Source organism: Rhinopithecus roxellana, chromosome 11 (genome assembly GCF_007565055.1).
Source record: "Rhinopithecus roxellana isolate Shanxi Qingling chromosome 11, ASM756505v1, whole genome shotgun sequence".
Taxonomy (NCBI): Eukaryota; Metazoa; Chordata; class Mammalia; order Primates; family Cercopithecidae; genus Rhinopithecus; species Rhinopithecus roxellana.
Genome location: NC_044559.1, coordinates 45,807,838 through 45,829,303, shown reverse-complemented (window position 1 = coordinate 45,829,303; position 21,466 = coordinate 45,807,838). Strand labels below are relative to the sequence as shown.

At 42.0% G+C, this 21,466-nt stretch overlaps 2 protein-coding genes and 1 pseudogene across 5 annotated transcripts in view; 2 read left to right on the top strand and 1 right to left on the bottom strand.

Moving 5' to 3' along the window:
* Positions 1-13,406, bottom strand: part of FANK1 (fibronectin type III and ankyrin repeat domains 1) — a 125,259-nt gene extending 111,853 nt beyond the window's left edge. The window contains 1 exon segment of the mRNA XM_030940524.1: positions 13,371-13,406. Within this exon segment, the coding sequence (XP_030796384.1) occupies positions 13,371-13,383 (13 nt within the window). The 5' untranslated portion in view covers positions 13,384-13,406.
* Positions 6,932-21,466, top strand: part of DHX32 (DEAH-box helicase 32 (putative)) — a 63,209-nt gene continuing 48,674 nt past the window's right edge. For 3 of the 4 annotated variants that reach the window (XM_030940523.1, XM_010357778.2, XM_030940522.1), the window contains exon 1: positions 13,542-13,807. The gene's annotated coding sequence lies outside the window, so the exon portion shown is untranslated. Of the gene's footprint in view, positions 7,055-13,541; positions 13,808-21,466 lie in introns of those variants that run through there. The other variant, XM_030940521.1, reaches the window with a different exon arrangement.
* LOC115900627 lies at positions 18,982-19,118 on the top strand (annotated as a pseudogene).

Genomic DNA, 21,466 nt, shown 5'->3' with positions numbered 1-21,466 from the left:
TGAAATTAAAATGATGGAAATAATAAGGATAAAAGCCGAAATTAATGGGGAAAAAAAACAAAAACATCACAGAGAAAATATAAGAAGCCAAAACAGTTTCTTTGAAAACAGTATTCCAATTGCTAATCTCTGTGGCAGCCAGCCTCCAAGATGGCCCCCAGTGATCTTCACCTCCGCTATCCATGCCTTGTGCAGTTCTCTCTCATATTAAATACGGCTGACCTGTGTTATCAAAAAGATAGTTCAAATTTCCTAGGCTACATTATAAAATACACGGCAGCTTCCACCTTGCTCACCCTGGGTGAAAGCAGCTACCATATTGCAAGGACATTCAAGCAACCCTACAGAGGTTAATGCATCACATTACAGAGGTCTCCTACTAACAGACAGCACTGACTTGCTAGCCATGTTGAGTGAGCCATCTTGAAATTGGCTGCCGTAGCCTCAGTCAAGCATTCAGATGACTGCAGGCCTAATCAACATATTAACCAAGACAGAACTACCCAGCTAAAGCATTTCTCAAATCAGGACCCACAGAAGCTATATATTAGTTTGGTATTGTTGCATAACAAATGGAACATCTCAGGAAATATACATATATTGTCTAGTATATTTTCTCTTATACAGTTTCTGTGAGTCAGGATTTCATTTAAGAAAACACACGTTTATTCTTTTTTAAGTGGGTTTTTTTTTACTTCCTTTTCTTAAAATTTATTTTTTATTTCAATAGGTTTTTGGGGAACAGATGGTGTTTGGTTACATGAATAAGTTCTTTAGTGGTGATTTCTGAGATTTTGGTGCACCCATCACCCAAGCAGGCTACACTGTACCCAGTGTGTAGTCTTTTCTCCCTCATCCCCCTCCCACCCTTTCCCCCGGGTTCCCAGAGTTAATTGTATCATTCTTATGCCTGTGCATCCTCATAGCTTTGCTCCCGCCTATGAGTGAGAACATATGATGTTTGGTTTTCCATTCCTGAGTCACTTCACGTAGAACAAGTCTCCAATTCCATCCAGATTGCTGCAAATGCCATTTTTTTTTTTTTTATAGCTGAGTAGTATTCCATGGTACATATATACCACACTTTCTTTATCCATTCATTGACTGATGGGCATATGGACTGATTTCGTACTTTTTCAGTTGCAAATTGTGCTGCTATAAACATATGAGAAAAGGCTAGGCACAGTGGCTCACACCTGTAATTCCCAGCCCTTCAGGAGGCCGAGGACAAATCACCTGAGCTCAGGAGTTCGACACCAGCCTTACCAACATGCAGAAACCTTGTCTCTACTAAAAATACAAAATTAACTGGGTGTGGTGGCGCATGCCTGTAATCCCAGCTACCCGGGAGGCTGAGGCAGGAGAATCGCTTGAACCTGGGAGGCTGAGGCTGTGGTGAGCCAAGATCATACCATTGCACTCCAGCCTGGGCAACAAGAGTGAAACTCTGTCTCAAAAAAAAAAAGAAAAAAAAAGTGAGAAAAAACTTATTTCTCCTCTTGTATTTTCTGTGGGTCAGGAATCTGGCCACAACTTAACTGGGTTCACTGCGTAGGGTCTCACAGGGTTGCAGGCAAGGCGTCAGCTGAGCTAGGTTCAAGCTCATTTAGGTTGTTGACAAAATTCATTTCCTTATGTCGGTATGATTTTTATTGGTTATTGGCTGGAGGCCACCCTCAGGTCCTAGACACCACCTGCTGTTGGGCTTCCTCAGTATGGTCACACACTTCCTCAAATCAGCAAGGAGAATCTTGGGTGCATGCTAGCAATATGTCTATCTCATATCCTAATGCATGTCTCTCTCCTCCTCCTCCTACTCTCCTCTTCCCTCTCCTTTCTTCTCTCTCTCCATATGTGCATGTGTGTGCACATGCACACACACATACACATCCCAGGAGTAACAACCCATCACATTTGCAATATTCTGTCAGTTAGAAACAAGTCACAGATCCTACTCATACTCACTCAATTTCATCCAAAAGGTTGAGAAGTGATCCCATCCACACTAAAAAGGAAGAGATTATACAGAGTATAACACCACGACATAGAGATCATGGGGAACACCTTAGAAGTCTGCCTATCACAGATAATCAATATTTGTTGTTGTTTGAAGACATTAAGTTTCAGGTAATTTCTTATGCAGCAATAGATAACTAATTAGTAAGAGTTGTGCCTAACTAATTAGGTACAAGTTAAAATACAAGGAGTGAAGAGTTATCACTTTAAATCCTACAGATATTAAAAAGGTAAGAGTTGGTTTTATTATAAACAAGCCTATCACAATAAGATAATTCAGATTAAAAGGCTGGTAAGTTTTATGCTTTGTATATTTTACCATGATAAAAACATTTTATCAGCATCACTTACCACTTGATCACCTATTAAATGCTCAAGGCTTTACACACATTTCACTAATCCTTAGCACAACCTTGGTTCAGTAAAAATTACTCCTGGTTTACAGAGGAGAAAACTGAGGCTCAGAGAGGCTACTCATTTATTTGAAGTCTCACAGCCTTCATAATGTTATTCATGCATTCTTTGTACCTTGCCATACTCTTCTCTAGATAACTGGAGAAACTGCAGGGAAGAATCTCAGAAATAACTAAAATAATTGAAGATGTAATCAAGAAACAAAACTACAATGTTTGAATAGAGACCAACTAAACACGGCTGAGACTGGTCCAGTCTACATATAATTGAAAGGTAAATCAGTAGGAAAAGGAAGAAATCTCTAGGTTTCAAGATGAAACAGAAGTCATGAGAATTCTATAAATTTAAATTCAAGTTCACTGAAGAGAGCTAGGAGTCAGCTACTGTTTGCTGCAGATAATATTCAGTAAGGAGCTAACGGCTAACGCACTGGCCTGGGGAAGTGTTTAACGCCAAATAGCAACTAACACGAGTAAAACACTTCCTGGAGGTAAGGATGCTTTTGTTGTTGTTGTTGTTTTCCCCAGAGTCTTGCTCTGTCCGCCAGGCTGGAGTGCAGTAGGGTGATCTTGGCTCACTGCAACCTCCACTTCCCAGGTTCAAGCAATTCTCCTGCCTCAGCCTCCCTAGTAGCTGGGATTACAGGCACACACCACTAAGCCCAGCTGATTTTTGTAGTTTTAATGGAGATGGGGTTTCACCATGTTGGCCAAGCTGGTCTCAAACTCCTGACCTCAGGTGATCTGCCCGCCTTGGCCTCTCAAAGAGCTGGGATTATAGGCCATGAGCCACTGCGCCTGGCTGCTCCTTCTTTTTTTGTAATGGACCTGGGAAATCTTTACGAATGAGGGAAAGACGAATTTCTTCAAATGGGGCAGAATATTAACGACTAGCCAGCCCTCAGGCTCGTGGTGGTTGCTGCTATTCTGTTGATTGTGAACCACAGAAAGGAGCAAGTCTTTGTGGGATACACAGGATTTGAAGTGCATCAAAGGGATGAAAACCCAGCTGACAATGATACCCTCAAGTGAGTTTTTCCACTGAATTTGATTATTTTCTCATTTGGCGCTTCTTTCTGGGCTTTTTAAGCTGCTCCAAAGCTCTAGGTGATTTTACTTCTGTATTAATTCTCTTGGGAATGCTCATTCCTGATTGTTTCACTAAACAGCCTTGAACTCCTGACCTCAAGGGATCCTCCCACCTCAGCCTCCTGAGTAGCTGGGACTACAGGCTGCAGAAACTTTTAAGAGACTATAGAGGCAACAGAGCCAAGCTCATTGTTTGAGATTAAGATACACTTGATATAGAAACTAGGCTTGTCACAGAGAGTGCAAGAGGCGGGAGTTATCTCCCAAATCCAAGTTCTGCCTCTGGATTATTAGACAGGGCCTCACTGTCCTTGATCTGCAAGGAATTAATACTGATTATAGCATTAGTAAAATCTATGTTTTATTCATCATGAAAAGTCATTTTTTAAAGATTCCAGAATTATTAGAGGCAGAAACAAATTGAAAGGTTGTACACCTGCTGTTTGAAAACACAACTTACCAAAGCCAAACAGAAGAAGTATGTAACTCCTATGTCTATTAATAAGTAGGATCTGTAATTTAAAACTTTCCCACAGAAACAAAGTTCCTGATAGCTTTACTGGTGAATTCTTCAATGAAAGGGAAAAGTAACACCAACACTACAGAATTTCTCTTTTAATTTGAGGGACAGAGTCTCACTACGTTGCCCGGGCTCGATGGAGTGCAATGGTTATTGACAGTCACGTTTCAGTGATCCTCCCACCTCAGCCTCCTGAGTAGCTGGGACTACAGGCTACAGAAACTTTTAAGAGAACAAAAATAAAGGGAACAGAGCCATGCTCATTTTTTGAGATTACAATAAACTTGATACCAAAAGTAGTCTAAAAAATTACAGTAAGTAAAACTACAGGCTAATCAGTCACATGAACACAAACCCAAAAGTCATTTTTAAAAACAGCACATTAAGCTGGGCGCAGTTGCCGGGCGCAGTGGCTCACGCCTGTAATCCCAGCACTTTGGGAGGCCAAGGTAGGAGAATTGCTTGAGCTCAGGAGTTCCCTTTATTTTTGTTCTCTTAAAAAGTTTCTGCAGCCTGTAGTCCCAGCTACTCAAGAGGCTGAGGTGGGAGGATCACTGGAGTGTGACTGTGAATAGCCACTGCACTCCAGCATGTTGGCAACACAGTGAGACCCTGTCCCTAAAATTAAAAAAAAAAACAAAATCTGTAATGTTGGTGTTATGTTTTCCCTTTCATTTAAGAATTCACCAGTGATGCCATCAGGAACTGGGGATTGTTTTTGTGAGAAAGTTTTAAATTATGGATTCTATTTTTTTTATTATTTTTATTTTTATTTCTCTCTCTTTTTTTTTTTTAGAGAGGGAGTCACACTCTGTCACCCAGGCTGGAGTGCAATGGCGCCATCTCAGCTCACTGCAACCTATGACCCCCGGGTTCAAGCGATTCTCCTGTCTCAGCCTCCTGAGTAGCTGGGATTACAGGTGCCTGCCACCGCACCCAGCTAATTTTTTGTATTTTTTTAGTAGAGACGGGATTTCACCATCTTAGCCAGGCTGGTCTTGAATTCCTGGCCTCGTGATCCACTCGCCTCGGCCTCCCAAAGTGTTGGGATTACAGATGTGAGCCACCGTTCCCGGCCAGATTCTATTTATTTAATAAATATAGAGGTATACATACTTCTTACGTTTGGTTTTTGTAAGCTGTGTTTTTCAAAGAGTAGGTATACAACCTTTTAATTTGTTTCTGCTTGTAATTGTGGAATCTTTTTTTAAAAAAATGACTGACTTTTCATGAGTGGAAGATAGGTTTTCCTAATACTACACTCAACGTTAACTCCTTGCAGTTCAAGGACACTGAGGCCCTAATAACACAGAGAAAAACTAGGCTAGTGGCAAGACTAGCCTGGGGAACAAAGTGAGACTTCAGCTCAAAACGTTAGCCAGGTGTGGTCATACACATTCTGTGGTGCCAACTACTCGGGAGGCTGAAGCAGAAGAGTCGCTCGAACCCAGGAGGCGGAGGTTGCAGTGAGCCTAGATTGCGCCATTGCACTCCAGCCTGGGCAACAAGAGTGAAACTCTGTCTCCAAAAAAAAAAAAAAAAATTTCTATATATATATATATATATATATATATGGAGAGAGAGAGAGAAAGAGAGAGAATGCCTAGAGAGGAGTAATACACTAAACTAGCAATGCTAGTTTCAATTTAGGGTGAATTACTTCAGCAGAGAACTAAAGAACGGGCACTAGCCTGAATATGTTAATTTAAATTAAAAAAATAAAAACTTAAACAAAAATTAGAGATGGGGGTCTCGACATGTTGCCCAGGCTGGATCCAAACTCCTAGGCTCAAGCAGTCCTCCAGCCTCAGCTTCCCAAGTAGCTGAATAAGCTAATTAACTTGTTTCGTTTCTCTCAGGCTGACTAGGCCTGTATGGTCATTTTAAAAACTGAAAGTCTGTGTCTGATCGTCCCATTCCTTCATTTACTCACACCAACATGACTAAAACGATTCACTAGAGTCTAGAAAGAAGATTTTATCCCTGTCTCAAGAAAACTTCTCAAGGGAGAGTGGAACATATAAATATATATTGACTACATGTTGGACTGACAAAAGTATTAATACAATGCAGACACAGTACTGAGGAGGAAGAAATTAACTCTGATTTGGGGTGGCGGAGTTAGAAACATGCAAAGTTTCTAAGAGATGGTGATGTCCAAGAGAGGTTTTTTGTTTTGTTTTGAGACGGAGTCTCATTAATTTTGTTACCCAGGCAGGAGAGTAATGGCGCCATTTGGGCTCACTGCAACCTCTGCATCCTGGGTTCAAGTGATTCTCCAGCCTCTACCTCCATACCAGCTGGGATTACAGGCATGTGCCACCACGCCAGGCTAAGCTTTGTATTTTTAGTAGACCCAGGGGTTTCACCCTGTTGGCCAGGCTGGCCTTGAACTCCTGACCTCAAGTGATCCGCCCACCTTGGCCTCCGAAAGTGCTGGGATTACAGGTGTGAGCCACCTCGCCCAGCCAAGAGAGGTTTTAAAGGACAAATAGGTGGACGGGCAGGGAGTGCACAACAGGTAGAGGGAGGAGGCAGGAGTGTGGGGATGAGAACACCTTCCCAAGAAAAGGCCTGGAAGAGTTTCTAACAACCTGGGAGGGCCTGGGGCACAGCAAAAGGAACTGACCCCTGCCTCTAGGAGAAAGGAATGCCTCCTCCCTTCTTCCAGCCTCCCTTAAGAAAAATACCCAAGAATGCCCCCAGCCCTGTGAGCACAGAGCACTGGTGTGAGTTGTTTACTTGTTAATGAGTCTGCACCACCGTGTGTATGCAATGAGTCATTCAGGTCATTCTGGGATGATGTTGGTATGTACAAACCCCTCCTTTAATCTGGTTGGCTAGTTCAGAACAGACAAGTTTTAACACTGCTTCCTTCTCCCGTCGAGAAGTAAAGCCCAGGTTCTGAGGAACAGACTCCATCTGGACACCATGTTTGGTGAACCGGAGCTTCGGGAAAGACACAGCTTCAAACCTCAAGTCGTTTTGCCCCTTCCTGTGGCTGACAGCATCAGAGGTCAGGATCACGATGAATTTTAGCATTTTGATGGGATTTTAAAACAGGACTGTTTAAAAGATGCTGCTTTGAAAATGTTTTTTTGTTTTTTAAAGTTTTAATCTTGATTTACATAAGCATTTATTTCTTGATAAGATTTGAATTATAACCTAATTGATAGAATTAATATTCTTCGGGGTTAAGACTAAATGAGAAAAAAATTGTTATACAGATTTCTTGAATGATTCCTGGGCTTAAAGAAGAAATTACTTTTAAATCCTTGCCAGTCTCCCAGATAATTAATGAGCAGGTACTGCCCGGGAGTGTAAAGATTTTTAGGTCTTATGTCCTTGTGGAAACTTGGTCCAAAAAATAAGATTACTTGCCTCTTTCCTTAATCATTACTTGCCTCTTTCCTTAATCTTACCGAATAGAATGAGACTCTTAAAACATCTCGTTTAGGTTAGAAAAGAAAATGGGACACCATATTTGTAATTGACCTAACATTTATAAGTACCTGATTTAAATGAACTTTACCCAAAGCACACTCCACAAGAGGCACTTCATATTTCACTGGAGCACAGCCCTTTGTGTTGTAGAATAATGTAGAATAAAATGGCTTTCTTTTTTTAAGTACACCACAACACTCTCAAGGAAATGCAAGCAGGTAAGGCATCCATCTGTGAACAGCAGTGCTGTCTATTCCATGAATGTTCAGGGTTTACTCCATGTTAGGCACTAGGGACAGGATGGCAAACAGGGCAGACAGGGCCCCTGACCTCTTCCACCACCCTACAGTCAAGTGAAGAAAGTAGATTTTTTTTTTTTTTTTTTTTGAGACGGAGTTTTGCTCTTGTCTCCCAGGCTGGAGTACAGTGGCACTATCTTGGCTCACCGCAACCTCTGCCTCCTGGGTTCAAGCAATTCTCCTGCCTCAGCCACGTGAGTAGCTAGGATTATAGGTGTGCAACACCACGCCTGGCTAATTTTGTATTTTTAGTAGAGCGTGATTTCACCAGTTGGCCAGACTGGTCTCGAAGTCCTGACCTCAGGTGATCCGCCCACCTTGGCCTCCCAAAATGCTAGGATTACAGGCGTGAGCCACCATGTCCAGCAAAGTTTTAAATATTAACAAAATGATTACAAGTTCTGATAATTGCCATTAAGAGAAAAGTACAGAGATAGAATAACATCAGAGAGGGGGCACCGCCACTTTAGGAAACCAGGGAGGGCCTGGAGCCGGTGAAATTTATGCAAAAATTGAAGGACATTAGGAGTTAGACTTGCCATAGCAGGAGGGAATAGCATTCCTGGCAGAGAGAAAAGTTTGTTCAGAGCCACAGATCTGAAAGAAGCTTGTTTAAATGACTACAAAAAGACCAATGTGCTTGAAGGATAATATGTCTAAGATCAGATGTGTGATGAGTTTGAAGAGGCAGCTAGATCACCATAAGAACTTCGGAGGGCTTTTGGCAGGAGAGTGACATGATCTGATCTGATGTATGTTTTGAAAGGTCACTCTGGCTTCCAGTTAGCGGTGGGAGAAGACATGCAAAAATCACTAGAGCTCACAATCATAATTTGCACGGCAGTGTGGCGTGGAGTATCAATGATTAGAGTAGGGAGGGAGAGGAAGCACATTTGGGGTATATTTTGGAAGCGGAATAAACAGACCTGCTGGTGGATGGGGTAGGGTGGGGTGAGGGTTGGTGAGTAAAAATGAGGAGCCAAGGATGACTCCTATTTCAGGCTGGAGTAACTGGGAAGGCTGGGAAGACTAGTGGAGAAACAGGTTTGGAGAGAGAAGTCTCAGTCCCTTAGTCATTCACCTCAGTTCCTTAGTCATTGGAATACCTTAGATCTCTATCTACCATTTCTTTAAAAACATACGTGAGCCCAGCAGGCAGTCCTGGCTACTCGGGAGGCCGATGGGGGAGGATCCCTTGAACCCAGGAGTTTGAGGCATACCTGGGCAACACAGCAAGACCCTGTCTCTCTAAAAACAACAACAACAACAACAAAAAACAGAAAAAGGCTGGGCACAGTGGCAGACGCCTGTAATCCCAGCACTTTGGGAGGCTGAGGTGGGTGGATCACCTGAGGTCAGGAGTTCGAGACCAGCCTGACCAACATGGTGAAACCCCGTCTCTACTAAAACTACACAATTAGCCAGGCATGATGGCACACACCTGTAATCCCAGCTACTTGGGAGGCTGAGACAGGAGAATCGCTTGAACCCGGGAAGCGGAGGTTGCAGTGAGCCGAGCTAGTGCCACTACACTCCAGCCTGGGTAACAGAGTGAGACTCGGTCTCAAAAAACAAAAAACCAGAAAAAAAGATGTGTAGCAGAAAACTGCTGCCTGCTGGGCCTAAACTAACCCCAGATTCTTAAAATATATATATAGCAAGAGCTTACAGAACAGGCAGCACCAGGTGGGAGCTGGAGGGCTTCTCTTGATGCTGCATTTAATAAATATACAGTTTTTACTCAGATTATATGTTTGCTTAGATTTGGGCTAAAGATACCCAAAGCCGCCTCTCGGCATTGACACTCATTAAGAAATTAGGGAAGAGATAGTACTATTGAACTATTTTCCAACAAAGAAAAAAAAAAAAAGGACAAAAACCCAAAACAAATGGGATGTGATGTACGTTTTCCATGTAATTTTATACAGGAGCTATCTTTCCAACACTGAAGTTGGTTCAGCAAGAAAATAACTAAAGATGTAAATGTGCAAGCCAAGAGCCAAAACCATTCTCAACAGCCCAAGGTTGTGAACGTATTTAATTTGCCCCTTCCCTGGGGAGTCATTTCTTGGATCATTGACTTACTATTATTCTGTAAAACAGTGGTAGCCCCTGCCTTCCTCTGCTTGCTGCCAGAGTATGATCCAGCTGTGGGGTCTGAAGAGTTTATGTTTATTGGATTTTAATGACTTAGTTAACAAAGGTCATTCCTAAAAGTAATAGAAAACTAAATGTGTGGAAACAGAATGGAAAAGACTGACTCGAGGGTTATTTCTAGTAGTTCCTTGGTGTTGTCCTTAGATTCATGTTTAATCCTTAAAAGCAATTATGAAGGAGTCTTCCTCATAATCAATTTACTGATGCTATATTCAACTATACTTGTAAAATGTTATTTTAGACCTCTCAGTAACAAAAGGAACGGGGCTTAAAATATGTTCGATAATAGTGGCATGAACAATGTATTGTTAACATATAGCTGACAGTATAATTGTAATTATGTATAACTGTTAATACTTGATGTCACATCTGTAGTGCTTCCATTATCGTTGACAGTAGGAAATAACTTCAGCCTCAGGTGAAATCTGGTTGGATACAAATCTCCAAGTTAAAAGAAACCTCAAAGATCAATTAATCTCATCCTTTTAAATATTTTGGAACTGTGAATGGTAGTAAATATTTATCCAAATGATGTTTATTAGACTGTAAAAGAATTTCCAGGCTGTGTGTGCTGGCTCACACCTGTAATCTTAGCACTTTGGGAGGACAAGGCAGGAGGATCACTTCAGGCCGGGGTTTGAGAACAAATTGGGCAACACAACCAGACTTTATCTCTATTCAAAGTAAATAAAATTTAAAAAATAAAAATTTAGGGGCCAGGCGCAGTGGCTCACGCCTGTAATCTCAGCACTTTGGGACGCCGAGGCGGGAGGATCACCTCAGGTCAGGCTTTCAAGACCAGCCTGACCAACATAGAGAAACCCCATCTCTACTAAAAGTACAAAAGTAGCCAGGTGTGGTGGTGCATGCCTGTAAATCCCGCTACTCGGGAGGCTGAAGCAGGAGAATCGCTTGAACTCGGGAGGCGCAGGAGAATCGCTTGAACTCAGGAGGCGGAGGTTACGGTGAACCAGGATCATGCCATTGCACTCCAGCTCGGGCAACAAGAGCAAAACTCTGTCTCCAAATAAATAAATAAATTCACTGGGTATGGTGGCACACACCTGTAGTCACATCTTCTCAGGAGGCTCAGGAGAGAGGATTGCTTGAGCCCAACAGTTCGAGGGTGCAGTGAGCTATGATTGCGCCACTATACTCCAGCCTGGCTGACAGAGCAAGACCCTGTCTCAAAACAAAACACAACAAAACAAAACAAACAAAACAAAACAAACTTGAGCTAAATGGTGATTGAACTATTTTAAATTAAATTGACGAAATCATTTAAGAATATGTGGAAAGAAATAAATTTAGTCATTCCCCAGGTATAAATATGTAAATGACATGAGATATAAATGTATAGTTCACATATGTAACACATTTCTCACATGGTTACAGGACATTTCTGATGTGGCTCCGGTTGACTTTTCCAGCCTTATCTCATTTCTCCTCCCTCCTTCCAACCCTGTTTTTTCCTCCTCCTCTCCTTAGCTACAGCTTTACTAGTCTTCCTACTGCGAGCCTCAAACCCATGCTGCTCTCAGGTCTCAGGGCCTATGTACAAGTAATTCCCACTGCCTGGAATCCCTTGCCCTCATTCTTTGCTGGGTCATTCTGCAGATCCAGTATGGCTTCCTCTTGGGAGCCTTCTGTCCATCTCCTCTTCCCCCAATCTCTGAACCCCACCAAGACCTCAGTAGTTCTTGAGCAAAAGCCTCTGCTTAGTTTTCCTGGGATGACCAGAACTAACACCCTCCTTTCCATTGTTCAATCCCCAATCCCTAGAACAGAGCTGCAACATACTAGGTACTATAAATGAATGAACGGATAAAGACAGCGACCACCGAAGAACTTGAAATTACAGTTTACACATGTAAACAATAACATAAATCTGAAGAAATAAATTTTTTTTTTTTTTTGAGATGGAGTCTGGCTCTGTCGCCAGGCTGGAGTGCAGTGGTGCCATCTGGCCTCACTGCAACCTCCGCCTCCCGGGTTCAAGCGAGTCCCCTACCCCAAGCCAAGCAGCTGGAACTACAGGCGCGCGCCACCGTGCCTAACTTGCTATTTTTTTTTTTTTTTCTATTTTAGTAGCGATAAGGTTTGACCACATTGGGCAGGATGGTCTCAATCTCCTGACCTCCTGATCCGCCCGCCTCAGCCTCCCAAAGTGCTGGGGTTACAGGCGTGAGCCATCGGGCCTGGCCAAGTTGTTGTTTTTTAAAAGTTATATTTCAACTCACTTCTTCTCTAAGGCGGGAATATACACAGCCTGGCATCAGTTTGACATAAAACAAAAATTTTAGCATTGTTGTATGCTAAATTTCTTTCACTTAAAAAAATGTAGAATCCAAAGAGCTGTAAATGCAAACGACAAATACTGTACAAAAATCTATGAAGCATATATAAGTCACAACTTGGAAGCTTTCTCCTCAGCAAATGAGTTAAAAAAAAAAAAAAAAAGGAAAAGTATTTGAAACCTTCTTGGTGGAAAACGAATGACCTTTAAAAATGCCAACATTTTCCCCAGAGAATAGATTTGGTCTGAGTTCTTCATTTCTGAAATTGTACAAGATAAGATGACTTGGTTTTGAGAGTCAAACTGCATCCTTCTATAAAGGTTTCAGATCTTTTAAGTCTCCATACAAAACACTGCCCTTATTTTGAGAACAAAAGGAACAATAAGACAACTTAGGCGGGGCAGAGCAAGAAGGGCCTTGAAACAAAGTCCCTGGAAAGGAAAAAACAACAAAAATAATAAGTTTAGAGCTCGTGTCAGATCTGATAACTCAAAACTGCACAACTTTTGCCATACATCGAAAGCATCATGGGAAAACAGAAAAAGAAACCATAAATATTTTTTGAGTGTCCTAACTTGTAGAACCCCTAATAATGAATCCAATACACTTGGACAAAGCTCTTTTTTTTTCTGCTCTCCTTCAAGTCGCAGACTGGGGTGTGGGGTGGGGGGCGGAGAGTAAGACGGGGTCTCTAATAAATACAAGACCCACCCTCGTGGCGTGCTTAATTGCTGACATTTTAGAAGAAAAATGGGCTATTTACAATTAATGAACCAAACTACCAAACTAAAATCATGACAGTTGGAGGAGTAAATGGAACTGTCTGGGCCAAGTTTCAGGGAGGCGCATGCTGGGGGCGCTACGCCCTCCCCCCACCCATACCTCGGGGCTCTCCCGTCGCTCCCGGCCCCCAGCGCGGACCTTCGGGCGCCGGCCCAACCTTACAGACTTGGCAGGATGTAGCCCCCTTCTCCCTTCTCAAAGAGAGAAAAGCGCGAGGAAGAGACGCAAACCGTATTTCCGTGTCCAAGCGTTGAAACCTGCGGAGCCGCACGCGGGGCATTCACACTCGTTCCCGGGAAGCCCCAGCCCGGCCGCCCGCCCCAGCCCCAGCTCCAGCCCGGGCCTCCCTTACTCTGGGGCTCCATGGTCGGCTGCTCCCCGGCCTCCGCGGGCGAGCCCCCGGGCTCCTAACGCCTCTCAGCCAGGGCCGGCGTCGCTACGGTTGCCCTGACAACCCGGAGGCGGAGTGGGCGGAACCCAGTGGGACGGCGAGCGGGAGGGACCAAATGCCGCAGGAAGTGAGGGCGCGCATTAGGACCCGCGCGTCGCCGGGGGCACTGAGCGAGGGTAGCGGCCAGGTCACCGGCTGAGGACACTGCCCCTGAGGCCCAGCCAGGCGGCCGCGCCCTCCCTGGCGGGCCCCACAGGACCTGTGCCCCGACGTCTGGGGTAGCGGCCTGCGGCTCCTGCCGTCGCCGACCCGCGGCGTCCGTCGGGCGAGTGGGCCTGCCCACGGGGAAGGCGCCGGCCCTGGGCCTCCTTCTCCGGACTCGGGAGCCGCCGCTGCAGGTAACAGCGGGGCCCCGGCGGCGGAAGGGGTCGGGGGTCGGCGCAGGAGCGGGGGCGCCTGGAGCCGAGTGGGCGGCCCCGACGCACCTGTTGCGGCCGCCTGGGGGCCCCCTGCCCGCCGTTGGCCGTGGATGTTCCCCGCCCCAACCCCGAAACGCCGAGGGCGACCTCCGCGCCTGCTGCTCCGGGAGCAGCGCCTCAGCGGGAAGGTCCTCGCACCAGGGGGTCCCTCCGAGCCCGGGCTTGGGCAGGGCCTGGGGCGGTCCCTCGAGCCCCCCCTGACGGGAAGCGTGGAGCAATGGAAGCCGCTGTCGCTGTCGCCCCCAGTGAGCCGGGCGCGTCTCCTGAATCGCGAGAGCCAGGAGCACGGCTTTGCCCCGTCATCCCCGTGTCCCATTTCAGGCAGGGGGCCCGGGTTGGATCTTTCCCGCTGGCTTCGTTTTTTGTGTGTGGATTTGTTTCAGTCCTTCGCGTTTCCGGTTGAGTTACGGAATAAGCCCACACATTTTGTAGCCAAACTTTGTAGGACTGTGAAACAATGTAACATTATCCTACAGAATAGCCTTTCATACTGGTTTTAAAACACAGTGATTCAGGATTTGCTTTAAGGAAACTTTGAGGATCACAAGGGATTGTTATCTGGTAGGTTGTAAAAATTCAAACAACCGGGAGAGGATCATAGATTCCAGAACGCTGGAAGGAGGAAAGAAAAATGGAGAGGAGAGAAAAAGGATAAGCAAGAAAGTGCAGGGGGCTTAAGGGTGTGGGGGGCTGCAGGATTGATTTAGTACTCAGGTCTGGAGATTATGTCCCCTCTATTAATTCCAACCGCGGCTCCAGACAGCACTTGAGTGAAATGGAAGGAAGAGCCGTTTTGGGGGGTCATGCAAGTGATTACTAATCTTGCCACTAGAAAGATTTGCACTCCATGGATGACAAGGACACTAAGGAGAATTACTTTCCTCTTAGAAAGGGAATCATTCAGAGGTTAATTGAACTTGAGAAGCGTATATTCTGTGATGGAAGCGACATTTATTGTATTCTGCCAAATTAGGCTTTCCCCCTCTCAGACTATATGGGGACTTTTTCAGATTAATTGTCAAAACAAGAAGTTTTATGTGTGGATATTGACAAGCAGCGTGATATATACCGAACACATAATTCTTAAGCTAAAGTATTAAGGTAATAAATTAAGGGTGGAAAGTAAACACTTCATGGAACCTTAACTCCCTGTTCCTGAAATTTAGAGACAGGGGCTTCATTTTTAGACAGAAAGTATCTAAAGATCAGCAGTACTTCTGTATCCAGTGGTTCTCAAGTTCTAGTTTACATATCATTAGCAAAATCACAAAGTGGTCTTTTCATTCAAGATACAAAATAGACTGATCAGTGTATCACAATCAAAAGTGACAAGATAGTGATTTAAAAACACCTGGCATTTATTGACAAAAGGATTAAGTCTGCTCAAACAGTAAAGGATTAGCATTAGTATTTTTTAAAAAAGAAGAAACAACACTGCAGGTCTCTGTGCTAAAGTGATAAGAACTGAGGAAGTTTTAAGGTTGGAAAAAATGGGGATATGTATTGATGAAACACTTGCAATCGTATAGAATGATTATTTTATCAGCAGCTGTGAAGTTGACTTTGAGGAAATTTAGAATTGAAATGCTTTAGGTGACAGGTAAAGGCAACGGTGAAAAGCAACATCTGATTTTAGGGGACAGGGTACCTATGGAAGAAGACTGGTTAGGGGTGGAAGTGAGGAGTCTAAGGCAGGGATGATACTCAGTTTCTCTTCCTCTAGCACCTAGTGCAATGTACTTGTTAAATGTTTGTTGAATGAGTGAGAAGGGCTTTAGAGAAATTGCTTTGGATATAGGGATACACTTTACTCTTGGAGAAAATACCCGAGATCATAAAGTTGCTAATGAGATAGGGGTGGGAGATGAATGGTAAAGACATTGATTGTAACTTTTTGGAGTTTTCTACCGTTGTGTTTTATTTCTTTTCACTGGCATGTTCAGTGTGTTATTAGTGGTCAAATGAAAAGGAATAAAGTTCTAGATACACATTTTTTTTTTAAGTCTCCAAGCTCATTCCTACATAGAATAGTTACATTATGGTTTACTTTGCTGATGTTTAACTAAATGTAGCAAACTGAAGCATTATGGATAGGGAATAACAAAGTAACAATGAAGAGACAGATTTCGTCTTTTTCTTATTTAAATCTTTTGACTACCTCAGAATTCAAAGTAAAAACAACTTAAGTGGGAGGTTAACATTATTTAATGCAAATAGATTGATAAAAAATGTAGCAGATGACCTTGTTAATAATAGTTCTGTCTCCTAGCCTCACTGTGGCAAGTTGAAGGAAGTTTTCATTTTTGTTTTTGTTGGTTTTAGGGTTTTTGTTGGTTTTTGTTTTCTTTACCAGAGTGAGGGTACTTTTTTCTCTATCTGATACTTTCTGAAACTCTTAAGGAGTTCAGTCAAAGGTGGAAAACAATCAAATTTCTATTTTTGGTGTTTTACCTTTTTGTTCTCCAAACTTGTCATGGTCTATGTTCAATTTGTTGCACTCACATGGAATGTCTCTCAGCCCTTTACTTGTCTATGGTATAAAGGAGACTGCAGGACCATGCTGCCCCAGTTTCTGGAAAGTCTTTCAGGATTAGGCTAATGCCCACTGAATGCACTTCTCTCTCCTACTGGGGGTGCTACACATTTAGCATTTAGCCCTATAGTATGCTTTCTTATAGAATTTTATCTCATGTGTATGGATATTGTACCTCTGACTAGATTAAATATTTTTGGAGCTAAGTGCATGACTTACGCTTCTTCTGTGATGTTTTTAGCACACAGTGGGCTTCATTGTGTACCTGATAATTTAAGTAGGATAATAATAGGTCAAAGCTTTAGTTAGGGGTCACTGCATTAATTTCTAGCATTGCCCCTTTGGGAAAACCAGAACCTATTATTTTGTCATTGATAACTTGGGATAATAAAACCTGCAATGGTTATCTGATAGTCTAGTTGTGAGAATCAAGATAAATGTGATTATAGATATCTTGCATATCGTAATGAACTTTTTTAATGTAAAGGACTGTTAATCTTGTATATTGTAATGAACTTTTTTAATGTAAAGGACTGTTAATCTTGTATATTGTAATGAACTTTTTTAATGTAAAGGGCTGTTACTGACTTAGGCATAGAGCAGACATTGATTCCGCATTCACAATGTGTTAGGTACTTCCTGGGCTCTGGAATTGCATGTCATAAAGGGTGAACAGGAAATGACCAGGTGCTTCCAAAGCATAAGAACAGCCTGGGCTGAGGCACGAAGGCCGGGAGAACAACTAAGCCGTGGTTTGTTGTGGCTGAACCAGAGAATATTTCATGTGTATTAGAAGAAAATGGGAGGAAGTAAGGCCAGAAAGGCAAATGTGGGCTAAATCAGAAGGAACCTAAGGACTGTGGGTTTATTTTCCTTAAAGGTAATAAGGAGGATTTGGGTCAGTGACTGGATCAGTTTTGCATTTGAAAAGGATCACTGGCAACACTCACATGACAGATTGGTAGAGAGCCTAAATGAGAGACAAAAACATTGGAGATGTCGCTGAAGTTCAGTGAAGAGATGAAGAGGTAACTAGGAGAGCAATAGTGGGCATAAGAAGGAGGGGCCACTAAAAGAGGTAGAATTGGCAGATCTTGGTGGTACAGGAGATGAAGACAGAGAAGCCAGGGATGACGGTGGGGTGATAGAGTGGATTGTTCTGCTATTCATTGAACTCTAAAGAAGAAAAAACTTTTCGTTGAGGAGTTGAGGAAGTGGGGTAGATGATGTGTTCAGTTTGAGATGCCTATCATATGCATTGGAAGGTCCCGTAAGTAGTAGTAGTTGGACATGTGGGTCTGGATCTAAAGGGAAAAGTCTGAGATGATGATAGAAATTTGGATTAAGCATTTCATAATTGAAGTTAAAATGTGATGATTTTCTCCAGGGATATTATGTGGAATAAGAGGGTAAAGGAGGATGCACATTTTACATTGTGGGGAGGGGCTGATAGTGGAAGAACCAGAGGACACTAAAGACCAGTGCTCAGAAAAGGGAGCTGAAAATCTGGGAGGATTAATGGAAGAGTTCTTACTCCTGAGGATTTCATGCATTGATTGACTGAAATGATTATATTTTCCTCTGTCCACCATAGAATGCACAACACAGTTCATCTATTATTGTTTTATTAAAGTTAATGTGAAATGACTACCCGTTACTTTGTTAACAACAACAGAAATCTTGATATTTATGTTTAAAAATGTTTTTTAAGACATTTTTTAGATACAGAGTGTTGCTATGTTGCCTAAGCTAGTCTGGAACTCCTGGGCTCCTCCCGCCTCAGCCTTCCAAAGTGCTGGGATTACGGGCATGAGCCACCGTGCCTGTGGCTATTTATGGGTTTTCTGTCTCCATTTGGGACAACAAATCAAGTAAAATGTAACTTTAGAAGTTGATTATGATTATGGCTCAAGCAAATACTTTTAAAAAAAGAGAGAGATGGATAAAAAAGTTCATTTCGTCTGTGTCTCAGGTAAAGTATGTTAACTTGGGGAGACCAGCAGTAGCCTGTTCTTTAAATCTCAGCTTTTATCGAATCTCACACAAAATTTTTCTCAGATATCTAACTAGACTATTTAAATAAGCCAGATTAGTATTTTAGCATACTTTATTAACTCTGCTACTACTCAGAGTAAATTAGTTTTTGGAATGTAATGCAGTCAAAAAACCGTCAAAATAATATCACAAAGCACTGAGTGGTCCAGTCATTTGAACTTCTGACAATACCTTTGACTTACAAACTTATTTGTGGGAAGTGGTATGTTAGTACTATACATAAACATTGATTGAGCTCGGGGGAACTTTCTGTATATACATTTAAAAATATGGTTTTTTTAATAGAGACAGGGTCTCACTGTATTGCCCAGGCTAGTCTCAAACTCCTGGGCTCAAATTATCCTCCCCACTTGGCCTCCCAAAAGAATGGGATTATAGGCATGAGCCACTTCCCCAAGCCTAAAATTTTGTAAGTACCATTAGAATGTAAGAATTCTTTTTAAAAAATTTAATAGTGCAGGGCTGGTTATTCAATATGCAATACAATATTCAATACTGTATATTCATCACTTCTGGGCCTTTTGGCTAAGATCAAGTGTAGTATCTGTTGTTATTAGCATAATATTGTATATTCAACCAATAGTCAATACAAGGTTGGTTGTATCTGATATGAACCAACATTGAGTTAAAAATGGACCTTTTTTTGAGTATTTTTAAAAAGCTAATTAACTAGATTTGCTTACTTAACATCAAAGAAATTAACACATTACAAGTCTAGAAATCAAGATTTTAAAATAAATTTTGAATTTTGACCTTATCTTTTCCCAGAAAGCCTTTAAATTGATACTGGAAACCAAATAGGATCTATTGTTGGGAGATTTGAGCCTATTAAAACAAAGGCAAACAAAGAAGTGACCGTCTAAAAGTCCCAGTAATGATTAGATCCATTGTTTCAAATTAAAGCATACCATGCTTGAGAGATAAAGTGTATTAAATATTTGACTGTAACTTTGTGTTAGAAATATGTTTTTTGAATCTATAAAAAAGATTTACAAATCTGTCTATACCATGTTTTTCAGTTTTATGGTATTTCTTCCAGACCTCTCTTCCTGACATCTCCATTAGTGTCAAGTATTTCTTCAACCCCGAGTGGTGCAACGTGAGCCTATTTTTAAAAATGTAGTCTGGAAGCAATATGTAACATAGTCAGGAAGCAGTATGGATATATGGTTAAGCATATACACTATACACTTAACTGAGGTTAAGCAGAGATCAGACCGCGTGACTTTAAGCACCTGCTCTACCACAGATGATCTTCTAGAAGCTATATAAATTAAACCTCTGAAGGTTTACGTTTCCTCATTTGAAAAATGGAAATAATAAAGTAAATCCTCATGGGGTCCTTAAGAGTTTAAATGAAATAATCCATATAAAGTGCTTAAGTGCCGAACATAGCATTTGGTGTGCAATAATCACTCTATAAATGCTAATTGGTAAAATTATCATCATTGTTATTATTAGTCCAACGATAGTAGTAGCATGGAACCAGCCTTCTCAAAGTATGGCCTGCAGATCAGGGCCAGTGCAGACTTACTGGTTTGCAATGAGATCCAGAGCTTGTGCCAGAATGTAAATAGGCGATGTCACTAAACATACTGATTAGTGTTCAGCTGACTTTTTTAAAATAGCAAGACCTCTTCAGTGTAGGAAGCAGTGAGTTGATTTGCATTCTGGTGCAAGCTCTTCACCTTGCCGCAAACCAGCACCAGAGCTGATGTGGAGTATTAGACCAATGATCCTGCTTTCCAAAAAATAATAGCCCTTTATTCTGAAGACATTATTATTCACTCATAATACCTCATTAACTTTCTTTTTTCTAAACATTGTAGTAATAGATTGTAAGTATATTGTTTATGAGTTCAGCAGATATTTATTGATCACATAGTTTGTGCACAGCCCTATACCTTATTTTGTAGGAGTTGCAAAGATGGCTCAGAAATTAATCTTGCCTTTAGAAAGTCTGCCATAAACCCGCAAGAGGAAATAAGTGGAATTCTAAATAAATGCATTGAGTATATGCAATGAGTGTTTGCAATATTGTTATAGCTTGGTTCCAAAGATTTCAGTATAGATAGATGTTTCCTTTTGCTGAGCCGCTACCACAAGAGGACAGAATTAATTAATTAATTAATTAATTTTCTGGAAAGGGAGTCTTACTCTGACGCCCAGGTTGGAGTGCAGTGGCACACTTCAGCTAACTGCAATCTCTGCCTCCCAGATTCAAGCAATTCTCCCACCTCAGCCTCCTGAGTAGCTGAGATTACAGGCACCCGCCACCACACCCAGCTAATTTTTGTATTTTTTGTAGAGACGGGGTTTCACTATGTTGGCCAGGGAGATCTCAAACTCCTGACCTCGAGTGATCCACCCGCCTCGGCCTCCCAAAGTTCTGGGATTACAGGCTTGAGTCACCACGCCCAGCCAGGACAGAATTAATACCTTTTACTTTTTCAGCATTATGCTATCACAATAAAGTTCAGAGTTTGCTTTATTAAGATAGTGTTTGAATTTTATAGGAGATTCAGAAACCTGCAGTACTAGGGAAATCTGAGTTTTAGATATAATAACTAAATTATAACTTTTAAAGATCAGTATTGTAGAAGATTCATCGGTGTTTTTTAAATTACTAATTTTCTATTTCATCCTTCATGCAAACATATGAATTCTAAATGATTGTTCCATAGAATATGAAGAGACATTAAATAAATATTAAAATATTTATAAAGTTTTGATTAAAATGAGCACAAATTCTTCTCAAAAAAATTCATTGCCAGCCTGGGCAACATGGGGAGACACTGTCTCTACAAAAATAACAAAATAAAAATTAGCCAGGCATGGTGGTGTGTTCCTATAGTCCCACTACTCGAGAGACTGAGGCAAGATGATCAATTGAGTGTGGAGGCTGCAGTGAGCTATGATCGTGCCACTGCACTCCAACCTGGGCAACGGAGTAAGACCCTGTCTTTAAAAAAAAAAAAAAAAATGCATTG